Below are 23,860 nucleotides of genomic sequence, written 5' to 3'. Positions count from 1 at the left end.
CACATATTAGAGATAAAAGAACATTGTAGGCCAGTGAACAGATATCCTAGATGATGGTGGTTAATATGCCCCATGCACTGTTTAAAAAAACACATAACCACTTGGGAAAAAAATCAAGAAATTCAACATAAATTTTTAGATTCATGACTTCTCTTTAAGAATACTTTAAAAATCAGAAACTTTAGCATTGGAATAAAATGGCAGTATTACTTAGAGACTTGTCTCCTAAACTGTTCTCTCTGTTTTTAGGTCCCTACTTTCCATAGTGTCTTACAATCAACAGAGATACTCATTTAGATTGCGTGTCTTAAACCTCTATGTTTTCTTTAGGCTTTTTACCTGCTAGCTTAAAAAATAGAAATTGTAGCATTTTCAATGAATAGAATGAATATTTCTAACAAGCAATAGTGGTAGTGGTAGTAGTGGGGATGAAGTAGAGATAGTGCTTGCTGGTTTTAGTGCTGATGGTGATGGGACTCCCTTTTATATTTTTTTCATTTTTATTCTTATTTTAGTGCTATTATTGTTATTATGATTATTTCTTTTAAAAATGCTATTTCAATCTCTAATTTTGAGTTTGTCACCGTCTTATTTAGGTGTCAGATCTGGTGTGTCAATATATAGGGCATGTTAGATGTCTACCCTCAGAGACCAAGTGCTATAATTCTCAGAGAAAAATACTCCACACAGGAGTAGCTTTCTAATTACTAGATTAGTGCTTTTAAAGAACAAACCTTTGGACAAAACACAGCTACTAAATGAGTCTTTTAAAAATATTTGTAGTATATTTACTCTAGTACAGATACTAATGAGAATCAGTAGAATATGTGCTAGCTAGTAATCTAGCTGAATAATGGTGTTATTAAAACAACTAAAGAGTATTTCCAAGGTAACATAAACTGCTGCCATCAACTCAGAAACAGAATCTGACTACTGCAGGATTTTAGAGTACCTTTATTTATAGCTATATAAATCACCTTGTTAATTTGATTTACATGTTTTATATATTTTTATTAGTTTTCTTCATTGCATGTTTCATGTGTAACATTCACACACACACACAAGGCAATGTTTATTATATCCTTAATGTATGAGATAAAGATGTCAGTGTTTGAGTAGCTCGGAAGTCTAACTGGTAACTTCCAAATCCCCATACGTCATTTGCCCTGCTGCATTTATAAGGCATTTCTGAGTATCTTGTCATCTACTTCTAAAATACATTTTTAATATTTGACCTTGCGTATAATTCAAGATTATGATCATTGGTGTAATACCTTTACATAGCATTTTCCAAACTTTTTTGAAAGCAGTTTTCTTACACAGTATATAATTTAATCCTTTGTATTCAGTGTATTTGCATTATACCTAACTGTGGTTGATTATAAAAGTCTTCAAATTAGGTTTAAATGAATGTCATTAATATATATTGCTAAATGTGTTATTGCTGCACATGTTGCATTTTTACTGAGCAATAAAACATAAGGAAGAATGTAACAGTTCATTGTTTTAGTTGGGTAGCTATCATAAAATAAATGTGAAAATATAATTATGGTATTCCCCAGAAGAATGTCTAAAAGCTATTCAAAAAAATTAATCATACAGGAGGAAACACAAAACCTTAGCTTTAGTGTACATTTTCCTTGAACAACTCTACAAAGAAGTATTATATTTATGGTTTTTATAAACTATAGTTACATTTTATGATATATTTAACAATAAAATATAAGGAGTGATGAGAGGTTTGGATTGACAACTTGAATGGAAAGTATTCATCTGACAAGTACTATGGCAATCAGCAAATATTGTTAGAATGTTGAACTTAATTCCTAAAGTTATAACCAGTTCTTAGAGTTTCTAAACCACGTCTGAATCTTATCCTTGGACTTTCCTCACTGCTGGTGTCAACTTTCCTTCAAGCCTCACACTAAGGTTCCCCTTTCATATTTGCTTTGGCAGCAAGCTTGCTAAAAAACGCAAAGATGCTATGGGCAACACCCGGCAGGAGATGACTCACATGGTAAATGCTATGGATCGAAGTTATGCTGATCAGAGCACACTCCATGCAGAAGATCCTCTTTCCTTAACCTTCATGGATCAACATAATTTTAGCCCAAGATGTAAGTTCTTCATTAAAATTTTTCAAAAATAAGTTTCAAAGCTCTTCTTGTTCACTCGAAATTAATGCTACACATTACCTTTCAAATAAAGAGTGAGATTATGAGGAAGGGAAGAAGAAACTAGAAAGAGAAAAAGGAGGAAGTGTTATGGAATTTGAAAATAGACATTTTCAGTTTTGATATTGGATTAGGTATAACTTTGAGCTGTTTTAATCTGGTTAATAAGTCTGAAAAGATATTCTGAACATATATCATTCAGATCAGATATATTGTTGTTTTAAGCTAAAATACTTGATTTTTCTAAAAATTGTTCATTTCAGAATTTATTTTAAATTATTTTGTTATTTGAGTCTATATAAAAAAGTATCTGTTGATATAAAAGGAAACATAATTTTTTCTGGGAATTTTTGATATGGGTAAAATTATTCCATTAAAATAGTTTACTATAATAAATGTTAGCTATGGAAAAAATTAATAAAATGTTAGCTATGGAAAAGATCAGTCTACATGGTGTTAACTATCTGATTTGAGGTCTGAAAGTTTACTTGAATTGGGGGATTGACAGGAGATGACAAAATCTATGCATTCCCCCGTCCATCCATTTATATGCATATGCATCCATCTGTCCATCCATCCATCCTTCCATCCATTGTAAGTATTCCTAATATTGACATATGATGCCATGACTTTTAAAATAGTTCTCACTGAAGTATGAATGGGTGAATTAAGTATGAAGTATGAATGGCAGATACTTGAATAATTACCTCACAATCAATATTACCTGTTATCTTCAAATTTCCTGTGAATTTCATATTCTTTTCTTTAGCTCTATGTTTAGATTGTTATTTCAACTTAAGTTAAATTACCAAATTTTGTTTCTTCAAATCCCCAAGTAAAATTAATGCTTAAGGAACACAAATCATGTTTATCCTTGACCTGTGTACACAGAAGCATTCTGCCATAGATCCCAGACGTTTGCTTACCACAATTTGGAAAATATGTATATATAGAAAGCAGTAAATTATAGAAGTAAATTACAGAAATTATCTCCTATGCAGATAGTAAATATGTGTAATGGTCAGGTGGAGAAAATAAAGTGTATATAAGTTGTATGCATTTATATCTTTTTTTTTTTTTAAGGAAACTTTTATCTGGAATGTTCGCCTTCTGAAAATTTTTAGTAATTATTGGCCCTAAGTGCAACCCATCATTTTCCCTGTTATGTATATACACCAAACCAGTAGTTAGAAATATTTTCTGAGTCATACTGGAGCTTACTTTTAATCATCAGGGAACCTTTATGAACTATTTTTTTATTATAAATAATAGAGAACAAAAAATATTGCTAAAGTCTCTCTAACCACATAATTAATATTTAATCAATTAAGGATTAGGAAGCATTTTTGTTCCCCAACTTTTCTATCATCTATGTTACTACCTTATTAGGGAGCTTGAATTCAGCTGTATAACTATAAATACCCATCTGTGAACTGGAGAAGGGATTAAATTTATGTTAACTGGAAAACATTATTTGAAATAAAGATGAGATAATTATTTCTCTAAGTACCTTACATTTGCTACATCTCAAATGCAAGGGGGTTTTTACCTCAATTTTATAATCTTTATAATGTCAAGTTGAAACTTTCTGGCTTTTAAAATTGAACCAAGTTATGCAGTATAATTATAGATGCACCTTTCCTGTTGGTTTGAAATAAACCAAGCTAAAAGAGAGGACTTGTCTTTGAAGCTTATTGTAATATAGTAGTAAAAGAAAATTTAATGATTACATTTCTTAAGAAAAATCTATTTTAAAGAGAAAGTGTGTAAAATACAACTTTAGGGGAATATGTTCCTTCATGAACTTTGTTTTCCTCCAGTGCCTAATGATCCACTTGTGCCGACTGCTGTGTTAGGTGAGGCCCTAATTCTTTATCGTCTCTTTTGCATGGATCCCACCTCCTTGCATGAGTTAAAGTTTTGTCTGCACAGTAATTATTTACAGTGCAGGAAGCAGCTTGATTTCAAAAATATAGTCATGGTCTTGTCAAAGAGTCAATAAAATCAAATCGAACAGATCAAATTAATAACATTTGCTTTTTAAAACCAACATATTCTTTAATTCTTAGTTCTAATAGATTCAGGGAAAAGGACAGTGGCCCATAATTTATGGCTAATGTTTATTTATCTGTGTTAGAATGAGCCCAAACACACACATCTCAGGGGCCAGTATAATCTGAATAATCCCTTTGTAAACATCTACCTGATTGAAAGAGATTTTCTAAATCCTCCTAACTTCAATGCAACAAAACATTCCAAGTGAACAATGGGGATCTGGACATTTGCTTTAGTTTTGTTGTTATTAAAATTTTATAACTATGGGAAAATTTGCTGTAGTGATGTAGAATTTTGCATTTTATATGCATACGATATGATGAATGCTACCTTTCAAGGAATTTAGAATAAGCCAAGATTTATTATATAATATCTGAGATAACTGGTATTGCTAATGATAGTCCTTTCTGATGTAAAATTTCAAATGCAAAAATTTCTATCAACTGTAAAATTACATTGATTTTTAAATCTAACTGTATATTTAAAAACAGATTGTTTCATTTCAACTTGGACTTTATTTCTTAACTATTTACACACCAATGATTAATAACCAGCATTTTTATATTTCACATATCTGATTTACTCCAGTTTTTCTAGTATTTAAGATTTAAACAAAGAAATGTGGAAATTGCCACATCAATGTATTGTAAATATTCCCAATTCCTATGTTCTATATTTTAATTTCTTGTGTGTATATAGAACTTTAGTTTACATTTTCCACACACTTTTATTATACATGTATTCAGCAGTTACACTTTTTAAATGTTTTATAATGATGCAATTAATTCAATTTTCACTATAATTATTAAAATTACAATTTTATAATATAAAGGATATATATTTTTTTCAAAAAGAATCTGACATGCAACAATCTCTCTCTCTAATTGCACTTGCCCTTTGATTTCCACACCAATAATGTCAGGAATTGAACTGGGGAATTTGTCCCAAGAAGTGACTTGGTCTTATAAGGAGGAGCCAGGAATCATGATTCTTGGGGAGATACCTAATGTCTCTGAAATTGTCATCTAGTGAGCAGGATAGACTACTGTCTATAACAAACTAGTACATAAACCTCAAACTATTAAATGCTCACTGGAGGGGCGTCCCCTGGTGGCGCAGTGGTTGAGCGCTGGGTTGCGAGGCTGCCCGCAGCCTCGGCAGCGCCAGTTCCATCCCCCGCCACGGGTGAGGGTCCCACAAAAAAAAAAAAAAAAAGTTGCCTAAATGTCTTTACAGTATTTTTTTAGAACATGGAGAATTGGGTCCAAGTCTCAATCCTGGGACTCCCAACATGATTCATGACTATAGTTACACTTTTATCTCTCTATCTATAAAACTGTGTAATTCGCAACATAACTTTTTCACATTCATTGTAAAGAAAAAATATATGTGTTTTAGAAATGATAAAGTTTAAGAGATTATTGTAGTATTAGTAATCTTTCCTATGAAAGAGCTGTTAATATTTAAAGAAAACTAAACTTAATGTAACAGTCATAAAATCTATTCATATAAACTAAAAATTTATTTCTTACACATTTTATTTCATTTTGATAGTCAAGCTGTTTTTTTAATATCTGTTCTTTGAAAACAATCATTAAGCATATCAGATGTAGAAATGATTTTTTGCAATTTCATCTTTCTTAGAATCATGATGTTTACCTTTGTTTTGCGTCCAACTGATTTTGTACTTATAAAGCAATATTTAAAATACTTCAAATATTGCTTGCTATATCTACTTAATGATTTAAAAATAGCTTAGAAACTTTTTGTATTGATTCATATTTTTGTTTTTTGTGTTTTACTGCTTCGTTGGGTTAAAGTCCCTATAACTGGTAAGTGTATTCCAAAGAATGCTTAGAAATTCTTTCCAGCAAGGAAATATTTGAAGTTATTATTCTTAAATGTATAATAAGGATAATGATTAGTACATGTACTCTTTCTAGTAGTCACATTATTAGGTGGCTTAATGAGGTGGAAATGTATTAAGATTAATAATTCATATGTGATTATTTTAAGAATACTGCTCATTGTATTGCTGTATTAAAACTTAATGCAAAACAAAAGGCACTGTCTCTTTCCTATTGGGACATAAGCATGTAATATTTGGGTGAATTCTGTGTTTCTCACTGAGCTTTGTACCATTGTAAATATTCCCTTGCTCCAGTCGGTACGATGTGAGCTCTGGGGCTACTTCACAGAGTCCTGGATACTCTGTGCATAGTCCAGCTTGAATTATTGCACTTTGCTTCTCTGACATCTGTTTTCTTTACATTAAAAACTGTATACTCTATGATAGTGCCCACATCATTGGCTTCTGAATTTAATTTTACTGTGTGTGTATATATATATATATATATATATATATATATATATATTCTCTATGTCAGTCTATTGATTGTAATATTTTAGCAAAGCTAGATCACAAGTGTAGTCTTATAGAAAGAAGAGGAAATGCTCGTAAATCATGATTGCTAGCAAATGTTTGTGTGGAGGGGGTGGGAAAAACCTGAGTAAAAGGCATGAATTCAGCTGGGTGGTTAGGTCACAACCAGGGGTTTGTTTGATTCAATGTGGTATTTTTAGAAGTGAATGCAAAAAAAAATGCTTTCAGTCTAATAAGAGAAGTAAAGTAAATGCAATCAAGCTAAATTATAGAAGCACACAAATCTGATTGTGGGGTTCTTTTTTTTTTTTCCCCCTTCTCCAGGAAGAAAAAATGTTTATCATGGGGACAACAATTCATTTTTTGCCATATCCTATTTGTAGAGTTGGTGATAGAACAGGCAATTGTACCAGCACTTGAAATATGTTTAACTGTTAATTAAATATCGTTCTCTACAGTATGCATTATCATTAAAAACAGAAGTTCCCCTAAGAGTGTACTTTCTCTTTTGTTAATGAGTATGGTAGTATAATGCTTTTCAAAGTAACACCCTTTAAAACATTTGCTTTTTTTCTTAAGTGGTAAGTTTAAATGTGATAAATATAAGCATGCTTCTTATCATTGTAATGATTAGTAAAATGGTCATTAAAATAATATTTATTCTTCATAGGTAAAATGTTCTTGTTCTTTTCTTCCTCCTTGTGCTAGAAAGAGACTTAGAAGTTTCTTTTCCTATTTAGTTAATAACACCATTGAAATGAGTTCTACACTTAACTATGGGTGGTAAGGCATTCAAATGAATTTAACTCATTCATGGACAATTTACTGAGTGACTGCTTTGCCCCAGGTGCTAGGAATAAAAAGGAAAATATAGCTCTGTCTGCACTCTAAGTGTTCAGTGTTTAGTGAGGAAAATAGATCAATAAACAAATGATTAGAATGACTGCAGTAACATGCAGGAGAACAAATTCCTTAAAATAGGAGCTATGTAGCTCAGTCTGGATGACCAGGGAATATTACTAGAGGAGTACCCATGTTTTTCCCTAGACACATACCCAGGTATCCTTCAGATGAAAGCCAGGAAAGTCAAATATACTAGAAATAAAAAGAACAGTAATAATTCAAGTCGACAAATAATGAGTATGTACACCCATGTAACATATACAGCAGACATACTGGCATCCAGGAATTTTTCTGGAGAGTGCCCATGTTTCCTAATCTGGAGTGTGTTATGGTAAGAGATTCCTGGTAGGAGGGCATAGTAGGACCACAGGGCAAGAAGAACCACCCTGTAGGTTAATGGGTTGCTTAGTAGGTGGTTGGTATATGGGTGGGAAAAATTTTTTCAATTTAATTGACAATGAAATCACCACTCTCATTGACAACATAATCTCCTCATCCCACTCTATACTGCTAGGACTACTGTAAAAAGAAAAAGTAAAAACTCAGCAATATCTCCCATTTACAACTTTAGGAAGCGATCTTTCTCCATCTCACAGCATCTTTTGTCTTGTTGATGTAATCATAAAATGCTCTGACCTCATGCCTTGAGAGGAAACCAATGGCGCTGTGTTTATGGGGGTGCTGCCATTAGTCTGTACTGTATTTCTTTCCCCATTTGTTGTCAGAAAAATCTTAAGGTTTTAACAACTTCTTTGCATAGATGTATATTAAACAAGATAACTTTGTCTTTTTTTAACCTTCTGGAATATGAAAAATGCCAGATGAGAACCACAGTGCTACAGCAGAATCCAGTCGTCTTCTAGATGTGCCTCGATACCTCTGTGAGGGGACAGAATCCCCTTACCAGACGGGACAGCTGCACCCAGCCATCAGGGTAGCCGACTTACTACAGCACATTAATCTCATGAAGACATCAGACAGCTATGGGTTCAAAGAGGAATATGAGGTGAAAATTTCAATATTATGTTAAAACATTGTTTCGAACTATGATACACAGTGCAATTTAACATTTTCCCCTCCATTTTATATAACAAGAAATGAAATAGTCGATAGTTTCTCTAACCCCATGTTTATGAATGCAGTCAGGGGTGTGTTGAGGTGGATGGTGGTAAACAGAATTGAAATTAAAGGGCATTTTCCTAGATATCTCTGGATCAAAATTCTTTTTAAGAATTTAAAAATGTCAAGTTCCATACATTATTTACTGTAATTATTTAAATTCTTGTTAGCCGTATTACCCCACTCAAAATTATACAGCAGGATACCTTTGGTATCATTGTAACATTACAGATTCTATCATTTGAATGACTGAAGCAAGTACTTCGCCACCTCTGCCTGTGACCCTCTGTTGAGAAATGGGGTCACACATACACTGCTTATCACTCTTAGATTTGTGGGGTTTTGGTTGAGGGAGACTGGGAAGAAAAAACACTCTAAGTGCAGAAAAAATGAAATCAAAAGAAGGATGTAGGAGATTCTCCTACCAGCTTTATTTCTCTTTCTGACTCAAACCTAAATACCTGAATTTCTGCCAAAAATTATTTAAATTGAACTTCCAAATAAACAAATTATAACAAAAAGGAAAAAGTTCCTTTGCCAATCTTTACTGGAAAATATCTGTTTGGGCTGTGAACAGAAGCTTCTCCACCATCATGTACCACCTTGCACATACATTTAAAGTGAAAGCATTCAGAATACGTCGTTTAATGAAGAATCTTAGAATTTCTTTTTTTTTTTTTTTTTTTTTTAGTATCAGTCAAGTATTGCAGTATATTTATTTATTTATTTATTTATTTTTAAATATTAAATTTTATTTTTATATTCCCCCATACAATTGCAAACGCCCCATTCTGACCCCAATCCTTCCCCTCCCGCCCCCCACCCCCCAACAAGTCTTAGAATTTCTAATTTAGAAATATCTTAGTCTTTATGTCTTATTTTGGGAGTGAATAAAATTATCTTTGAATTTTGAAGGTTGTTTTTAGATCTATGCCGGAAACACTATGCTGTGGTAACAAAATAGTGCAAGGAATTATAATATTCTGCCAGAGCTGGTTCTCTCTGTTCATTTCATGTGTATTCCTGTGTAGCTCACTTCAAAGACGGTTGATTCTTTGAAGACCCCATTTCCTGTGTTGAGCAAAGTTTAAGTTTTGCTGCAAAAATAAATCTACACCCCTATTTTAAATTGATGCATATGGCAATTAAACCAATTAAATTCATCTGTTCTAAGATTCCAGGCGCTGGAGACACTTTATTTTTTATATGGTTCCTTATTGTAGATATTCAGTCTGTTTCATAATATTCAAAGAAACTGAAATATGATGTAAATACACAATGTAATGAATACTTAGGGAACAAGCATGTTTTCTTTTTCCTGTTATAAGGGCTAAACAAAGCATATTTTAATGATATTCATTAAAAGTAGTTAGGTTTAAAAAAAAAAAGTAGTTAGGTTTTTCGTGTTCTTTCTACTTTCATCTCACAGTTATAGGAATATTAGATTTTAAATATTTTCAGGGTTTTTTTTTCCTCTTAAGTTGTTTCTTGTCCTTAATTTGAGCTCAGTTCAATCCAAGATGAACAAGGAGGAGCCCAGAAAACAAGCTTCAAGTTCTGAAAAGAAACTTGTTTATTACTGCAGGACTCCCGTTCTCTCTGAGAGGAGTGACTTTTACTATTTTGGTCTTCAGAACAGATAAACCTGATTAAAGAAAAGGAATTAAATTCTGTCTGCTTGTTAATTTTTTTTTTTCAGAGTTTCTTTGAAGGACAGTCAGCTTCTTGGGATGTAGCTAAAAAAGATCAAAATAGAGCAAAAAACCGATATGGAAACATTATAGCATGTAAGTTCTCATAAAATTCTTGGTAAAGCAAATCTTGTGTGTAGAATATAAATAATAAGTTGTAATAACTCCTTCTGTGGCTTTAAACTTTAAGTAAGTCCCAAAGGTGGCACATCTCTTTAAAAAGTAATCTATTTAATATTAAAACAGCATTGGATATTGGCCGTGACTCCAAAATTATCATCTTCATTAAATACATTGACTCAGACTCCTCACCCTGTGGAGAGAACATGCTGTTTGATTTTATGTTTGCCCATCAATGCATGGCAGTATTTTTAACAACTGAAGAGCATGATAATGAAAAAGATATTTTAAGTGATAAATTGCTAAAACACTTTCTCCAAGGTATTCAAAGCAGAGGTGTTATTTACACATATCTTTATTCCTTCTTTGAACCAGTGCCTGAGCTCCATTTACTCCATGCGATTGATTATTATGGATTTTCTTCTAATTAAGCCTTTAAGATGCATGTATAAAGAATAAATTGCCATATAAAACCAGAGGAGCAGTGAGGAAAGTAACAGTTGGGTTTATAATGAGCTACTGATTTCCTTTAGCCAATCTATTATCAATTTAAATTATTTTAAAGAATCACATACTACATCAAATTTAACCTTATCTCTCAGTAAATAGGAAGTTGAGAGGAGTTCAACATCTGCTTCCTATTTCTGTAGCTCATTTGCTGTATAGTCCAGTGAAAAATCCCACATATTTAAAATCATGCCTATGTAGCAAAATTTGAAGTTAAGGCAAATGCAGTTGTTTAGACAAGTCTATGTAACTCAGATGATAATTCATCAGACATCATGTCCGCTACAAGTTTACTAACTATAAAGATTCTAATAATTGAAACTTTATTAACAACTTGAATGCCTTCAAATGACTGTGTTGAAGGAAATTTTTATAATAGTACATCATAAATAAACTATCATCAATCTTTGAGTTATTTCAAATCTCTATCAGTAATAGTGCATAGAAGGAATGAATAATTTTTTATTATTTAAAAATTCTAGATGACCACTCTAGAGTAATCTTGCAACCTGTTGAAGATGATCCTTCTTCAGACTATATTAATGCCAATTACATAGATGTAAGTATTTTTATATTTAAGTCATCCCAACTTGTTGGCTTATATATGTGAATCTTTTTGCTTGTTATTACCTATAAAGTAATTACTAGCTTTTTAAAATAAAGAACAAACTGTACACTTTTCTTGTTCTACGTCCTAGTACTTACTGACGTTGTTGTGCTTTCTTTCACACCTGACTTTGGTTTGGGCTGTAGATTTGGCTGTACAGGGATGTAAGTACCACTATATGTAAATAACAGCACTCATAAATTTTTAATATAATTTCTCTTAATGACAGTTATTACTAATGCTTATAACTAGTTACTTCTGCATGCTTCACCTAATTAGCCTCATACAGTATATCTATGTTCATTTTTTTGTAACTCCTATATGTATAAGGGTGTATTTTACTTCCTTCCCTTTTCTATGTTTAGAAAAAACAGACAATTTTTAACTTTTGACAAATTATTATGTACTTGAGTTTTATTTGTTGATAATTTCTGTTTCTGGCTTTTATTCTTACCCTTCCCCAAATATGTGAGAAGCTGGATAGTATGATGTGTATTAGTGTTTCTGCAATTTTCTTTTTACATTTGACTTCATGTTAAAAATGGGTAGGGAGACTATTTTGTGGTGTGTGGTATTGGCTGTAAATTATTAAAAGTATTTAGGCAAAATAATTACTAAATTGCTTTTGTAAAATGTACATATCACACATATATATCGAATCATACAAACCAAAAATTTGTTTTGATCATACATTCCAATGGTAAATTTTCGGTACAAGCATATCTACATACAAGTTTTTATTTAGTAGAAAATTGTCAAATAAAAGATAAAATATCGTTAAAGAGGAAATACATTAAATTATATGTAATAAGGATAACACTATGCCTACTCCCTGGTTCAAAGTCACTATGGAAATCTTGTGAAAATTCATCTTTCTGTGCCTCGATGTCCTCATTTTTATAGTGAAGACAATGATAGTACTAGCTTCATCATTTTGATGTGAAAATTAAATGAAGTGACATGTTGAGCATTTGGCAAAATGCCTAGTGCATACTAACCATTCATTGAATTTCAGCCGTTTTTTAAATAATGGAATCCTAGGTATGCTGAAATTGATAAATTCAAAATATGGATTAATTATAAGGCAAAAGTATAAGTATCAAATATTGCAGGACATTTATATATACATATATTTGTGTGTATATAAAATAAATTTTATACATGTGTTATATATAAAATATGAAATTAAGACCCAACTTTTGAAATTTCCATAAATAGGAAATAATTTTTATCACATTTATTAAGTTCATCTTTTTACCATTATTTTGTACATTTTCATTTATATATTTGAATTAATTATATTAAGTATAATCTGTGAGTATATAGGTTAAATTTCTGATCATTTTATTTTCATTCAGTATTTTAAATTTATCAGACATTTCAACATGTAAAACTAAGCTTATGGTCTACTCCTTAAAATAAGAAAGCAGCAGTTTTCTAACAAAATTTTACTTGTTCTTACCTTTAACTTCACTGTGATTTTTTGCCAAGACATATTACACTGGAGTCTGTTATAATACTACTTTCCTGTTGGAAGGGAAAATTGTGTTCTAAGTGAGATTGTGTTGTTATCTGACTTTTTTGCTAAGACCCCTGTATATTTTGGCTGATTACTTCACAATTTCATTATTTTCCTTTTCCAATAGTATATTATATTTTAAAGAACATCTTGTGTAGTTGGTAACTGTTTTATAAAGAAACAGGAGATAAGCTGCTTATAAAGCTTGAAAAAAATTTTGTCCCATGAAACATTGTACTAAGTTGGCATATTAAGAAATAGAGAACTTCCAAATATGAAAAAGTATAATGCTCAACCTTTCCAGTTTTAGACTGGAGAGCTCAGTGAACATGCATTTATATGTGTATTGAATTGTCCATCCTGAAATGTGGGCCTTTATTAATGTCCTCAGATAAATACATAGCAAATTCAACAAATTTGACCATTTGTTATACCATTAACATTGTTGCTACTCATGATATATTGGAATTCAAACCAGTTGAAAGCAAATTAGCAATTTATTTATCTGGATTAATTTTTCATTGAAACAATATTAAATAACCACACATAAAACTCCAACACACTAAAAAGAAAAGCGGAAAATACTAAACCTTTTATTTGGGACAAGATGCATTTTTTTTTCAAAGTTCCTTTCCCTATATATGTGTGTACATATAATTATGTGTGTGTAAATTAATATCATCTGCACACACAAAATAGTTTTGGCATATTCCTAAACATATTATAGAGCAGGAATATTCTCTAAGCAATCTCAGCAGGACTTTGACTTGATGCACATATGCATTGTCCAGCTCTAACATTGGAATGTTCTGTTATTTTTTTATGGTTCTAATATGTCATTGTCCATGTGTAATGCAGTGTGTTGTACTTTTGGATGATAAAATGAGAATTAATATTTTGATGACAGTTTTGCCAGGAATGAATGACTAAAGATTAACATGAAGGCATAAACATTTTAGTGAAACCAATCAAAATCTGAGGTTATAACCTAGCAAGCAAAACTCAATTATGCAATATATATTCTAATCAGAGCTCTTAAAATATTTCATTTTTGCTTTATGTTTACCTTGCAGATACCCTAGGTTTGAGAAGTGAACTTTGAGTTCACTACTCATTTCTGGACTTTTTTTTACTATAATTTAATCTTAACAGGTTGTTATCTTCATCTTTTTATGCCTTCATTAATTTATTTCTGATACTGATATAAAATTGTTAACCAATTTGTTCTCCTGTTTCAGGGCTACCAGAGACCAAGCCATTACATTGCAACTCAAGGTAAAAACTTTGACGTTTTAAATGCTATTGAATACCCAAACCTGCTTATTCATCTATATGGTATTTTTGGTTTTTGCAATTTTATCTGATTAACAAAAAATTAGTTTTTCTAAATAACACTGTCTGTACTCATTTTTATAATACAAATGGTTTTACTGTATTTAAAACATACATACAGCTTGATTTATTTTTTGATTTACAGTAAAAGAGAAGCTGCTGATAGTTTTTTATGATTTGATCTTGATATCCTGAGATCCCAGAGCACCAACTGCTAGAATAAGGCAGAGGCATTTCTTATTTTTTCTGAAAGGTCTCATCTTGCAAGGCTCCTATTTTCTTGCAGCATTAGTCTGTTGGCCTGGAATGTAATAGTACCCAAACCTCTGTTGTTGAAATTAGATGTTAGACTGGATTTGAGCGTTTTTTTTTTTATAACTCAAGACTGAGACAAAACAAAGAGCTAAAGGGAACTTAATCATATTTATTCTTTATGTAAAATAAGAAAATGGTAGGAAAAATCTTGTAATCTTATAAAGGGGGACAAAATATCCTAACAATAAGAAACACCCACCTTTAATTATCTCTCCAAATTGGCCACTGGGGGAGCTTCCTGGTGCCATAGGGGTTATGTCTCAGTGCTGTCACCCCTATGGCCTGAGTTTGATCCCCAGCTAGGGAGCTAACCCACATAATGCACAGCAGACCTCTGCTGTCTCATCCACTGCTCCCCTCTGCAGTATATTTCAGTAATTCTGCCTGTTCTGCTCCCCACTCTGTCTCTGGTGAATCTTCTCACCCCCTGCACCTCTGGCCTACACCCCAGTTCTTCTGTGCAAAAATAAATTTAAAAACAATAGTTGACCACTGGCTATCAGAAGAGAAACCTGCACATCTATTTTATAAAAGAGGAAAGTTAGACAAAAACTATATTTGCTTTTAATGTCATTTTCTAAATGTTTTCACATATCCTTAGAGAAATTGAGTTTAATTGTAAATTCTTTAAGTTACAAAGCTCATCCTTGGTGAGCAATAGTCTAGGTTTATGGTAGTATTGAGGAGTATTGCCAGTATAAGCTTTTGCAGTTTGGAGATGACACTACAAAAAAAGATTAGGATGTGTCCTTATAAGTATAATGTTTATTCATGAACCCCTAACATTTATTATTTATAAATGATGGGCTTTTATTTAATTAGTAATATGTGCTATTTAGTTGATGGCGACATGACTTTTTCTTTTTTTTTTTTTTTTCTTTAAGTTTTATATTTTTAGCATTTTTAAATTCTTTGAGAGCTTCCCTAAGCAATGTTTTGGAAATGCCCTTCTCAAGTCATTAAAACAAGGTCCTTCAATATGGACTCATTTTCAGCATCTTTGGATAATTCAGATTTTAATGAAAATATTAAATTTTAAAAATCTACATTTTTTATAGTGATTCTGAATCTATGAAGCTATACATTAACCAAATCATGCACTAATCATACATGGTTAAATGAAGAATGCTAATTATTAATATTAATGGAAGTACTCCTAGAATTTCATATTTTACATTATTTCATGCCTCATCCCCCTGCTGCCTTTCTATTATACCTCTAAGTAAAATATGACATTTCACCTTTCAATATTTCTTTTGTATTATGAATGTGAGCACTTGATATTATTTGCTTGAGGCAATATTTTATGTTTGAAAAATAATTTACAGAAAGGATTTAAAGGTAAGAATCTTGTGCTCTGGCCCAAGAGTCCAAGGCCTAAAGAAATCTTGCTGTGAACACTGTCTCTGGTGAATCCTTTCACCCTCCCGCACCTCTGGCCTGTACCCCAGTTCTTGTATAAATAAATAAATAAATAAATCTTTTAAAATAAATCTTTTTTTTTTTTTTTTTTGAGTATTATTATTTTTTTTTTTTAAATATTAAATTTTATTTTTATATTCCCCCATACAATTGCAAACGCCCCATTCTGACCCCAATCCTTCCCCTCCCGCCCCCCACCCCCCAAAAAGTGTCTCTGGTTCATAGTTTTTTGTTGATTTTGATTTTCACTTTCTTATATTCATTTTCGTGGTCCCTTATTTAAGTTTTCTAGATTCCTGCTATGAGTGAGACCATCCGGTATTTTTCTTTTTCTTTTTGGCTTATTTCGCTGAGCATGATCCCTTCCAGTGCCATCCACGACATGACTTTTTCTTTGCACATATCTTTGGAGATGAATTAAAGGAATTTGATAGTGTAGTAGTACACTACTAAACTAGTGATATCTTCTTAATTAGAATGCATGGAAGGAAGGTTTAAAACAAAAAACACTGTACATGCCTATGGTTTTCCCTATAGTGAATTTAGATATGACTTGAATTTAAGGACTTTAGTGAATTTGGTGTCAGACCTTCAATTTTCTTGGTTAATTTATTTAGTTTACTCTGCTTTTTGTCTCACCTAAACTTGCTCACTACAAATTTTCTGATAACATAATGTTCAAATTAATTTCTTCCTAGGCCCAGTTCATGAAACAGTATATGATTTTTGGAGGATGATCTGGCAAGAGCAGTCTGCCTGCATTGTGATGGTTACAAATTTAGTTGAGGTTGGCCGGGTAAGGGCAAAAATGATTTTTTGTTCAAAAAACATGAGTCTAAGTCAAATAGCAAAACATCAGACTAAAAATAGAATATCATTCAATTGTTTGAAAAAATTCACAGGCCATAGCATTTCAAATGTGTGTCATTGATAAGTTGTTGGAATCTGAAATTGCAACTTTTAGCAAAACAACTTATAATGAAAACATATCATTTCATTTAATGTCAGTAGGAATTGCTTATTTCTCAACAGTCTTATAATAATGAACTGATATTATTTTAAGACCTCCTATACCTGATTTCTCATTGGATAATAAAATAAATTTGATTTTGTACGAGAATTTAATTGCATTATCAGATGTATTTTGATGAGATGTCAGTCTATTTCTTGTGTAACAGACTTTTATATCACTTACAGAATTGTTAACTATTGTAATTGTGAACTGAAGAGTTATCAGTGAAATTAAAATGTCTTGTTTAATGTACATTATATCTTGAAGCCCATTTATATATTCTTTTTGTTATGTAGGTTAAATGCTATAAGTATTGGCCTGATGATACTGAAGTTTATGGTGACTTCAAAGTAACTTGTGTAGAAATGGAACCACTTGCTGAATATGTAGTTAGGACATTCACCCTGGAAAGAGTAAGTATCCTAAAATTCTAAAAATAAGGATATTAAAGCTGTTTTTTCCTCTTTAAAATCTCTGTCAAGGACATGAATGTGAATAAATGGAGACATATGCCTTGCCTCATAATGGAAATGCTTAGTTTTAATACTAAATGGATTTAATATAATATAATCAGTTGGAACATCATTGAGTTTTTATTTTTAACTTGATTTCTGGTTATTTAAAATTGGAAAAGATTGACAGGTTTGTGAAATCATGTATTTGAAAATTGATCAGGAAAATTTAAGTAAAAAAGAAAGATAAGGAAACATACTTTTCCAGATATTAAAATTTACTAAAAAGAATAAGGCCCTTATAGCAACTCCATTAAAAGGGTAAAACAGAGAATATGAAATAATGGTCTAAAATCAGGTCTTAAACCAATTTATGACCTTTAACCTTTAATTGATAGACTTGACTTAAAAAGTAGTGAAGAAAACTTAACATGATTCCATGATAATGTTTGTCATTATCACTATTATAGTTATTTTCTGAGCTCTGCTTTGCTTAGGGCATTGTGCCAGGACTAGAACTAGAAGAATGATAAATGATCACTGATTTCCAAGGTTTTGTGACATGGGCTATATAGGATAAAATCAAAAGATATGTTTACTAGATTTGATTCATTTATTTCATGAATTTTTTATCTTTACTGATCGAACAAGTGAGATTGCAATTTCACATCTTGTAGTGGAATTGGAATTACACAGATTATAGTAGGTTTTTGTTTTTACTATAAATATAGATTCTTAAACCTAAATTCTGCAGCATTTCGTCTATGCTGTCCAGACTGTGCTACCACAATCTACAGGCTTCCTTTACAAGAAGGCGGAGAAAAGGCTTTGAAATGTACATTTAAAGAGCTCTCTTAATTTAACCCAATATGAGAGAGGCACAACAATGGATGTTTCTTTTTTATCATGTTGTATTTTTTTGTTATTATGAATAATACTCTGTGTGGTGAATAATTTCACAGTTAAGAAAAGTAGTTTGCCCAAAGAATGGCTTAACTGTGTATTTTTACAAACCAATCTAGAGTAGCAGTGTTCTGGAAAATCCCTGCATGCTATGCTTCAAAACCATTTTCAACATGGATAAGCAAGGAAGGCATTAAAATCTCTTTGTGAGATGAGAAACTGGAAAGTTGTTTTTATACACCACTTGAGAACTCAGTGCATTGGGTCAATAGGGCAACATTTCAGTTTTCCCATTTCTTCCTTTTCCCCTAATAATTTTTGTGTTGTCATTCCTAGTAAGGAACAAACTGTCAACATAAATAAAACTTACCCAGACTTACAGAACTGAGCAAGTCTGATTTTCCTCCTTTGGTACTTTTCTGACCATAAAAATAAACTCCTAGGCCGTGTCATGCCTAGGAGTTTTTTTTTTTTTTCCAGAAAAGATATGATGTTGCTTACTTTTTCATTGTCGGTCAGGTGTGATTGTGTTTAATGGCTTTATTTTGATCCTTTTGATAACTCTCCCTTTCCTGTTCCCTCAGAGGGGATACAATGAGATCCGTGAAGTGAAACAGTTCCATTTCACTGGCTGGCCTGACCATGGAGTTCCATACCATGCCACAGGGCTTCTTTCCTTTATCCGGCGAGTCAAGTTCTCGAACCCTCCCAGTGCTGGCCCCATTGTTGTGCATTGCAGGTGAGTAGCGGTCCAAGTGGTGTCCATTGTGTGCACTCAGCTTCTTTAAAATATGAAGACAAGGCTCTTTGAGTACAAAATTATTGCACACTTACAAAGTTCCAGATTGTATGTATTCCACATAAGGTAAAACAAAAATAAAATAAAAGTTAGCTATAAGGAAGATATCAAATAGAAGGTTAGGAAATAAATACATTCATCCTAATGTGTGCAATGTTGTCAACAGTTGTGAATGTAGAAACTCTGCCTTTTAGTGGCAACATCTGTGTTTCTGTTTTTTTTTTTTAATTGCTTTGCAAATCCCATATTATATGAAATGGTAGGTTGAAATGGAAATTTCTTGCCAATTTAGTAAATTCCCAATAGAATTCCAGCTTTTAAAACTAAATTTGCAACATACAAAGCTACTAAATGGTCTAAATTGCAAGAATTTGTACTGCAAAACAGCTATTTAAGATTTTTTTAAGCCATCTATCAGAAGACCTTGAAAACTGCATCAGAGAGAGCCAGCAAATATATGCCAGAAAAACATGAACATTATATGTAGACTTTCTTCTGATTAGAAATGTCTCTTAAAACAACCATTCAGAGACACTAAAAGCAAATTACATGGCCTCATTTTGAACAGAAAAATAACTGTTGAATCTGAAGAGCTTTCCCTATATTTGCACACCATTCTCAAATACTGTGCTGTACAAGTTTATAACAGGTTTTTCTTAAGCTTTTTTTTTTTCTTTTTGAAAATTCAGTCTATTCAGAAATTAAGTGACCATATTTAAAAGGTTAAAAAGCCCAAAAGAGAATGAAATAACAGTAAAGCATCCCATAAGGATCAGATACTATGTACCCTGAAAAAAAAAATTCAGCTCAATCCCCTTCAAGATATCTGATGTACTCTTCAATTGCTTTCTTGTCTCAATCCCTGGGAAAGTGATTGAGAAGATGGTAGGGGGAAAAAACGAACAGAGATAACCACAACATCTTACGCTTAAATTTCTAAAAGAACAGTGAGTTTAAGAGAAGTGGCCAAATCCAGACAAAGAAAATGTTAGTTGTCCATCTGTGCATTTATAAAATGCAATGAATAGATTTTCAATTCAAGGATATCTTGACTTATTATAGAGGTTTATTTTCCTATAAATTGCTTGCTTCAGAAATACTACAAGATTGTCAAATACTCTCTTGAAACAGAAGTGTCATTTTCCACTTAAACTTACGTATCTCTGAATTTATGTATGGAAGAAGCTAAGCAAAATATAAAGCACACACACCCCTCTCCCAAATCCAATTCTATCTTGTTTGTTGCATAGACTCTGTATGTAAAATTGGAGAAACATTCCTGGGGACAAAATAATGAGCAATATATTATTATTATTCAGTTTCTGAATTAAATACATTAAGAGAGTAACTGTCTTTGTGAGTCTTTATTAAAAATTATACTCTACTCCTAACAAGTCATTTTCATTTTCTTTCAAATCACTGTTCAAATATTCTTTCTATTATTAGTCTCCTTCCCCCTTGATAGCCAATATTTTCTTTCCCACCATTAACATTTCCCCTGGAATTGTAACTCCTCAGACTTCCCACTTACAGGTTTAGAATTAAAATTCACTTGCCTTGTTATTTACATGAGTTTATCTGGCTAACATAGGGAGGTAACATTCTTACATTTTATCAGAGGAGCCACAAACAAATGAGTATTAGAGTCATTCAATTTGAGGTTAAATTTTAAAACATGAATCTACCCCTTCCTTGATCAATTCTAAACTTCAAATTATGTCTTAGATTTACATGAAATGAAGACTATTAGAGAGCTACATAAGTTAAATGACCTATGTACATTATTTTCAAAACAATTTGATTTTTAAAATTACATCTTACTTTTAATTGACATAGCATTATTTTGGGTTTATAATATGATTCAATATATGTATGTATTATGAGATGACCAGCACAATAAATCTAAGTGACATGTAATCACACAGTTATATTTTTCTTGTAACTTTTTAAGATCTACTCATTTAATAACTTTCTAGCATACAATTCACTATTATTAACTATAGTCATCATGCAGTACATCACATCCCTGGGACTTATAACTGAAATTTTGTACTTTTTATTATTGTAACATATTTTTGTATTGAGGTATTATTGGTATACAGTTTAGGAGTAGAGGTTCAAATCTCTTCAGATGTATATTACCACATCATGCTCATCACCAAAACACCTATAATCCTCCACCAGAGACCATGGGACCCACCTCCTCTCTTTACTCCCCATCTGCTATCCTAGCCTTCTAATAGCCTCAATTTGGCAATAAGATTTCTAGATTTGTTTTGATTTTGTCTATTCCTTTGTTTTGTTCCTTTGTATTCCACATATGAGTGAATTCACTCAGTATTTGTCTTTCTCCTTCTGACTTATTTCACTTAGCATAATCCTTTCTGTTTCCATCTATGTTGTTGCAAACGGAAAGATTTCATTTTTATTCTTTTAATTGAGTATATAGACCACATCTTTATCAATTAACATGTCTTTGGTCCTAGGTTATATCTACGTCTTGCCTATTGTTAGTGTTACAATAAACATAGGAGTGTATATATACCTTTCAATTAGTGTTTTGTATTCTTTAGATAGACACCAAGGAGTAGAATGCTGAATCATCTGGCACATTTACTTTTACTATTTTCAAGAATATCCCTACAGTTTTCCATAGGTGCTGGGCAAGTTTGTGTTCCCACCAATAATGTACAAGCTTTTCGTTTTTCTACATCCTTGCCAACATTTCTTGGCTCTGATTTTTGTTTTTGTTTTTGCTGTGGGCCATTCTTAGAGGTGTAAGGTGGTATCTCACCATTGTTTTGATTTTCACTTCCTTTAAGGTTAGTAAGGATGAACATTTTTGCATATGTTTGTTGACTGACTATATATCTTGTTTAGAGAAATATGTGTTAATTCTTCTGCCCATTGTTTGATTAGGTTATTGGTTTTCTTTTTTAGTTGTATGAGTTCTTTATTTTGTATATTAAGCCCTGCCAGATGTGTGATGTGCCGATATCCTCTCCCGCCACGTAGGTTGTCTTTCTTTTTAACCATAAGTTTGTTTCATTGTGCAGAAGATTGATATAGTCCTATTTCTTTATTTTTGCTTTCTTTCCCCATGTCGGATCAAGTACCCAAAAAAATTCATGAAGCTGACGTTGAGTATTTTGCTTATGTTATCTTTTATGTTTTATGGTTTCAGTTCTTAGATCCAACTTTTTAACCATTTTGAGTTAATTTTGGAGTATGGTATGTGATAGTGGTCTGGTTTCTTTCTTTTTCTTTTTCTTTTTTTTTTGTATGTGGCTGTCAAGTTTGCACACCATTTGTGGAAGAAACTTTCTTTTCCTTATTGTATGTTCTTGGCTCCTTTGTTCTAGATTAACTGTCCATGCAAGTATGGGTTTATTTCTGGACTCTCACTTCTTTTCCATTGGTCTGTGTATCTGTTTTTGTTCTAGTACCATACTTTTATGATTGCTATATCTTTGTAGCGTAGTTTGAAATCTGGGCTTATGATAACTTTGTTTTTCTGTATTTTTGTCAAGATTGCTTTGGTTATTCAAGGTCTTTTATGGTTCTACATAAATTTCAATGATGTTTGCTCTATTTCTTTGAGGATGCCATTGGGACTTTGATAGCAGTTGCACTAAAACTATATATTGCTCTGAGAAAGATGCTGAATCCTATTGAATGTCTCTCAGTGTCTATCAGTGATCGTATGACTTTTATCTTTTCTCTTGCTGATATGGTAAATTACATTGATTGAAGTTACAACTTTTAATAAGGAACTCTTGTTCCAATAGCAATTCACACCTAAGCAGATGTTTTACTTGAAGTTATTTAATAAGTGTTTACACAGTGTACACAAATTCTGTGTCTTAATTTGTTAATTCAGTTTAATTTCACCTATCTGAAAGCTGAACAGGTTATATAGACATGCTTCCACAATCCTTCAGATTTGTTTAGCTTAAAAATAAATTAATAATTTGTTTATATTTTCAGTGCTGGTGCTGGAAGAACTGGCTGTTACATTGTGATTGACATTATGCTGGACATGGCTGAAAGAGAGGGTGTTGTTGACATCTACAACTGTGTCAAAGCCTTACGATCTCGTCGTATCAATATGGTCCAGACAGAGGTATCCTGATTGATTTAACTGTAGTAGCTTTTCTTTTTTTTTTACTTCCATCATTTCTGCCAAAAGAGCAGATATTTTTTTCATATAGAATCAATCATAACTTATCTAGTCATACAGGAAAATATTGGTATCTATATTAATATTTCCATATAGAGAAAATTCTCTGTATATTCCACCCTATGTGACAGAAAAGTTTTTAAATAATATGAATTTTTCTTTCTTTTGATAGGAACAGTACATTTTTATTCATGATGCAATTTTAGAAGCCTGCTTATGTGGAGAAACTGCCATACCTGTCTGTGAATTTAAAGCTGCATATTTTGATATGATTAGAATAGACTCCCAGACTAACTCTTCACATCTCAAAGATGAATTCCAGGTATTTACTATTTTAGGGCCTCTTTTATGAACAACTTATCATATT

At 31.9% G+C, this 23,860-nt stretch overlaps 1 protein-coding gene across 4 annotated transcripts in view; it reads left to right on the top strand.

Annotated features, from left to right (window-relative positions):
* PTPRK (protein tyrosine phosphatase receptor type K) overlaps positions 1-23,860 on the top strand; it is a 524,091-nt gene that overhangs the window by 488,099 nt on the left and 12,132 nt on the right. For 2 of the 4 annotated variants that reach the window (XM_054697814.1, XM_054697813.1), the window contains exons 15-25: positions 1,957-2,117; positions 3,995-4,030; positions 8,337-8,521; positions 10,334-10,421; positions 11,435-11,511; positions 14,317-14,353; positions 16,846-16,943; positions 17,456-17,572; positions 19,099-19,253; positions 23,301-23,436; positions 23,666-23,815. In XM_054697814.1, coding sequence (XP_054553789.1) covers positions 1,957-2,117; positions 3,995-4,030; positions 8,337-8,521; positions 10,334-10,421; positions 11,435-11,511; positions 14,317-14,353; positions 16,846-16,943; positions 17,456-17,572; positions 19,099-19,253; positions 23,301-23,436; positions 23,666-23,815 — 1,240 coding nt within the window. The remainder of the gene's footprint in view (positions 1-1,956; positions 2,118-3,994; positions 4,031-8,336; positions 8,522-10,333; positions 10,422-11,434; positions 11,512-14,316; positions 14,354-16,845; positions 16,944-17,455; positions 17,573-19,098; positions 19,254-23,300; positions 23,437-23,665; positions 23,816-23,860) is intronic. The other 2 variants (XM_054697815.1, XM_054697816.1) reach the window with 1 other exon arrangement.

This window comes from Talpa occidentalis, unplaced genomic scaffold, assembly GCF_014898055.3.
Source record: "Talpa occidentalis isolate TD23 unplaced genomic scaffold, MPIMG_talOcc4v2.1 talOcc4.2, whole genome shotgun sequence".
Classification (NCBI taxonomy): Eukaryota; Metazoa; Chordata; class Mammalia; order Eulipotyphla; family Talpidae; genus Talpa; species Talpa occidentalis.
Note: the sequence above shows the minus strand (reverse complement) of the source record. Positions and strands in the feature narration are given on the sequence as shown.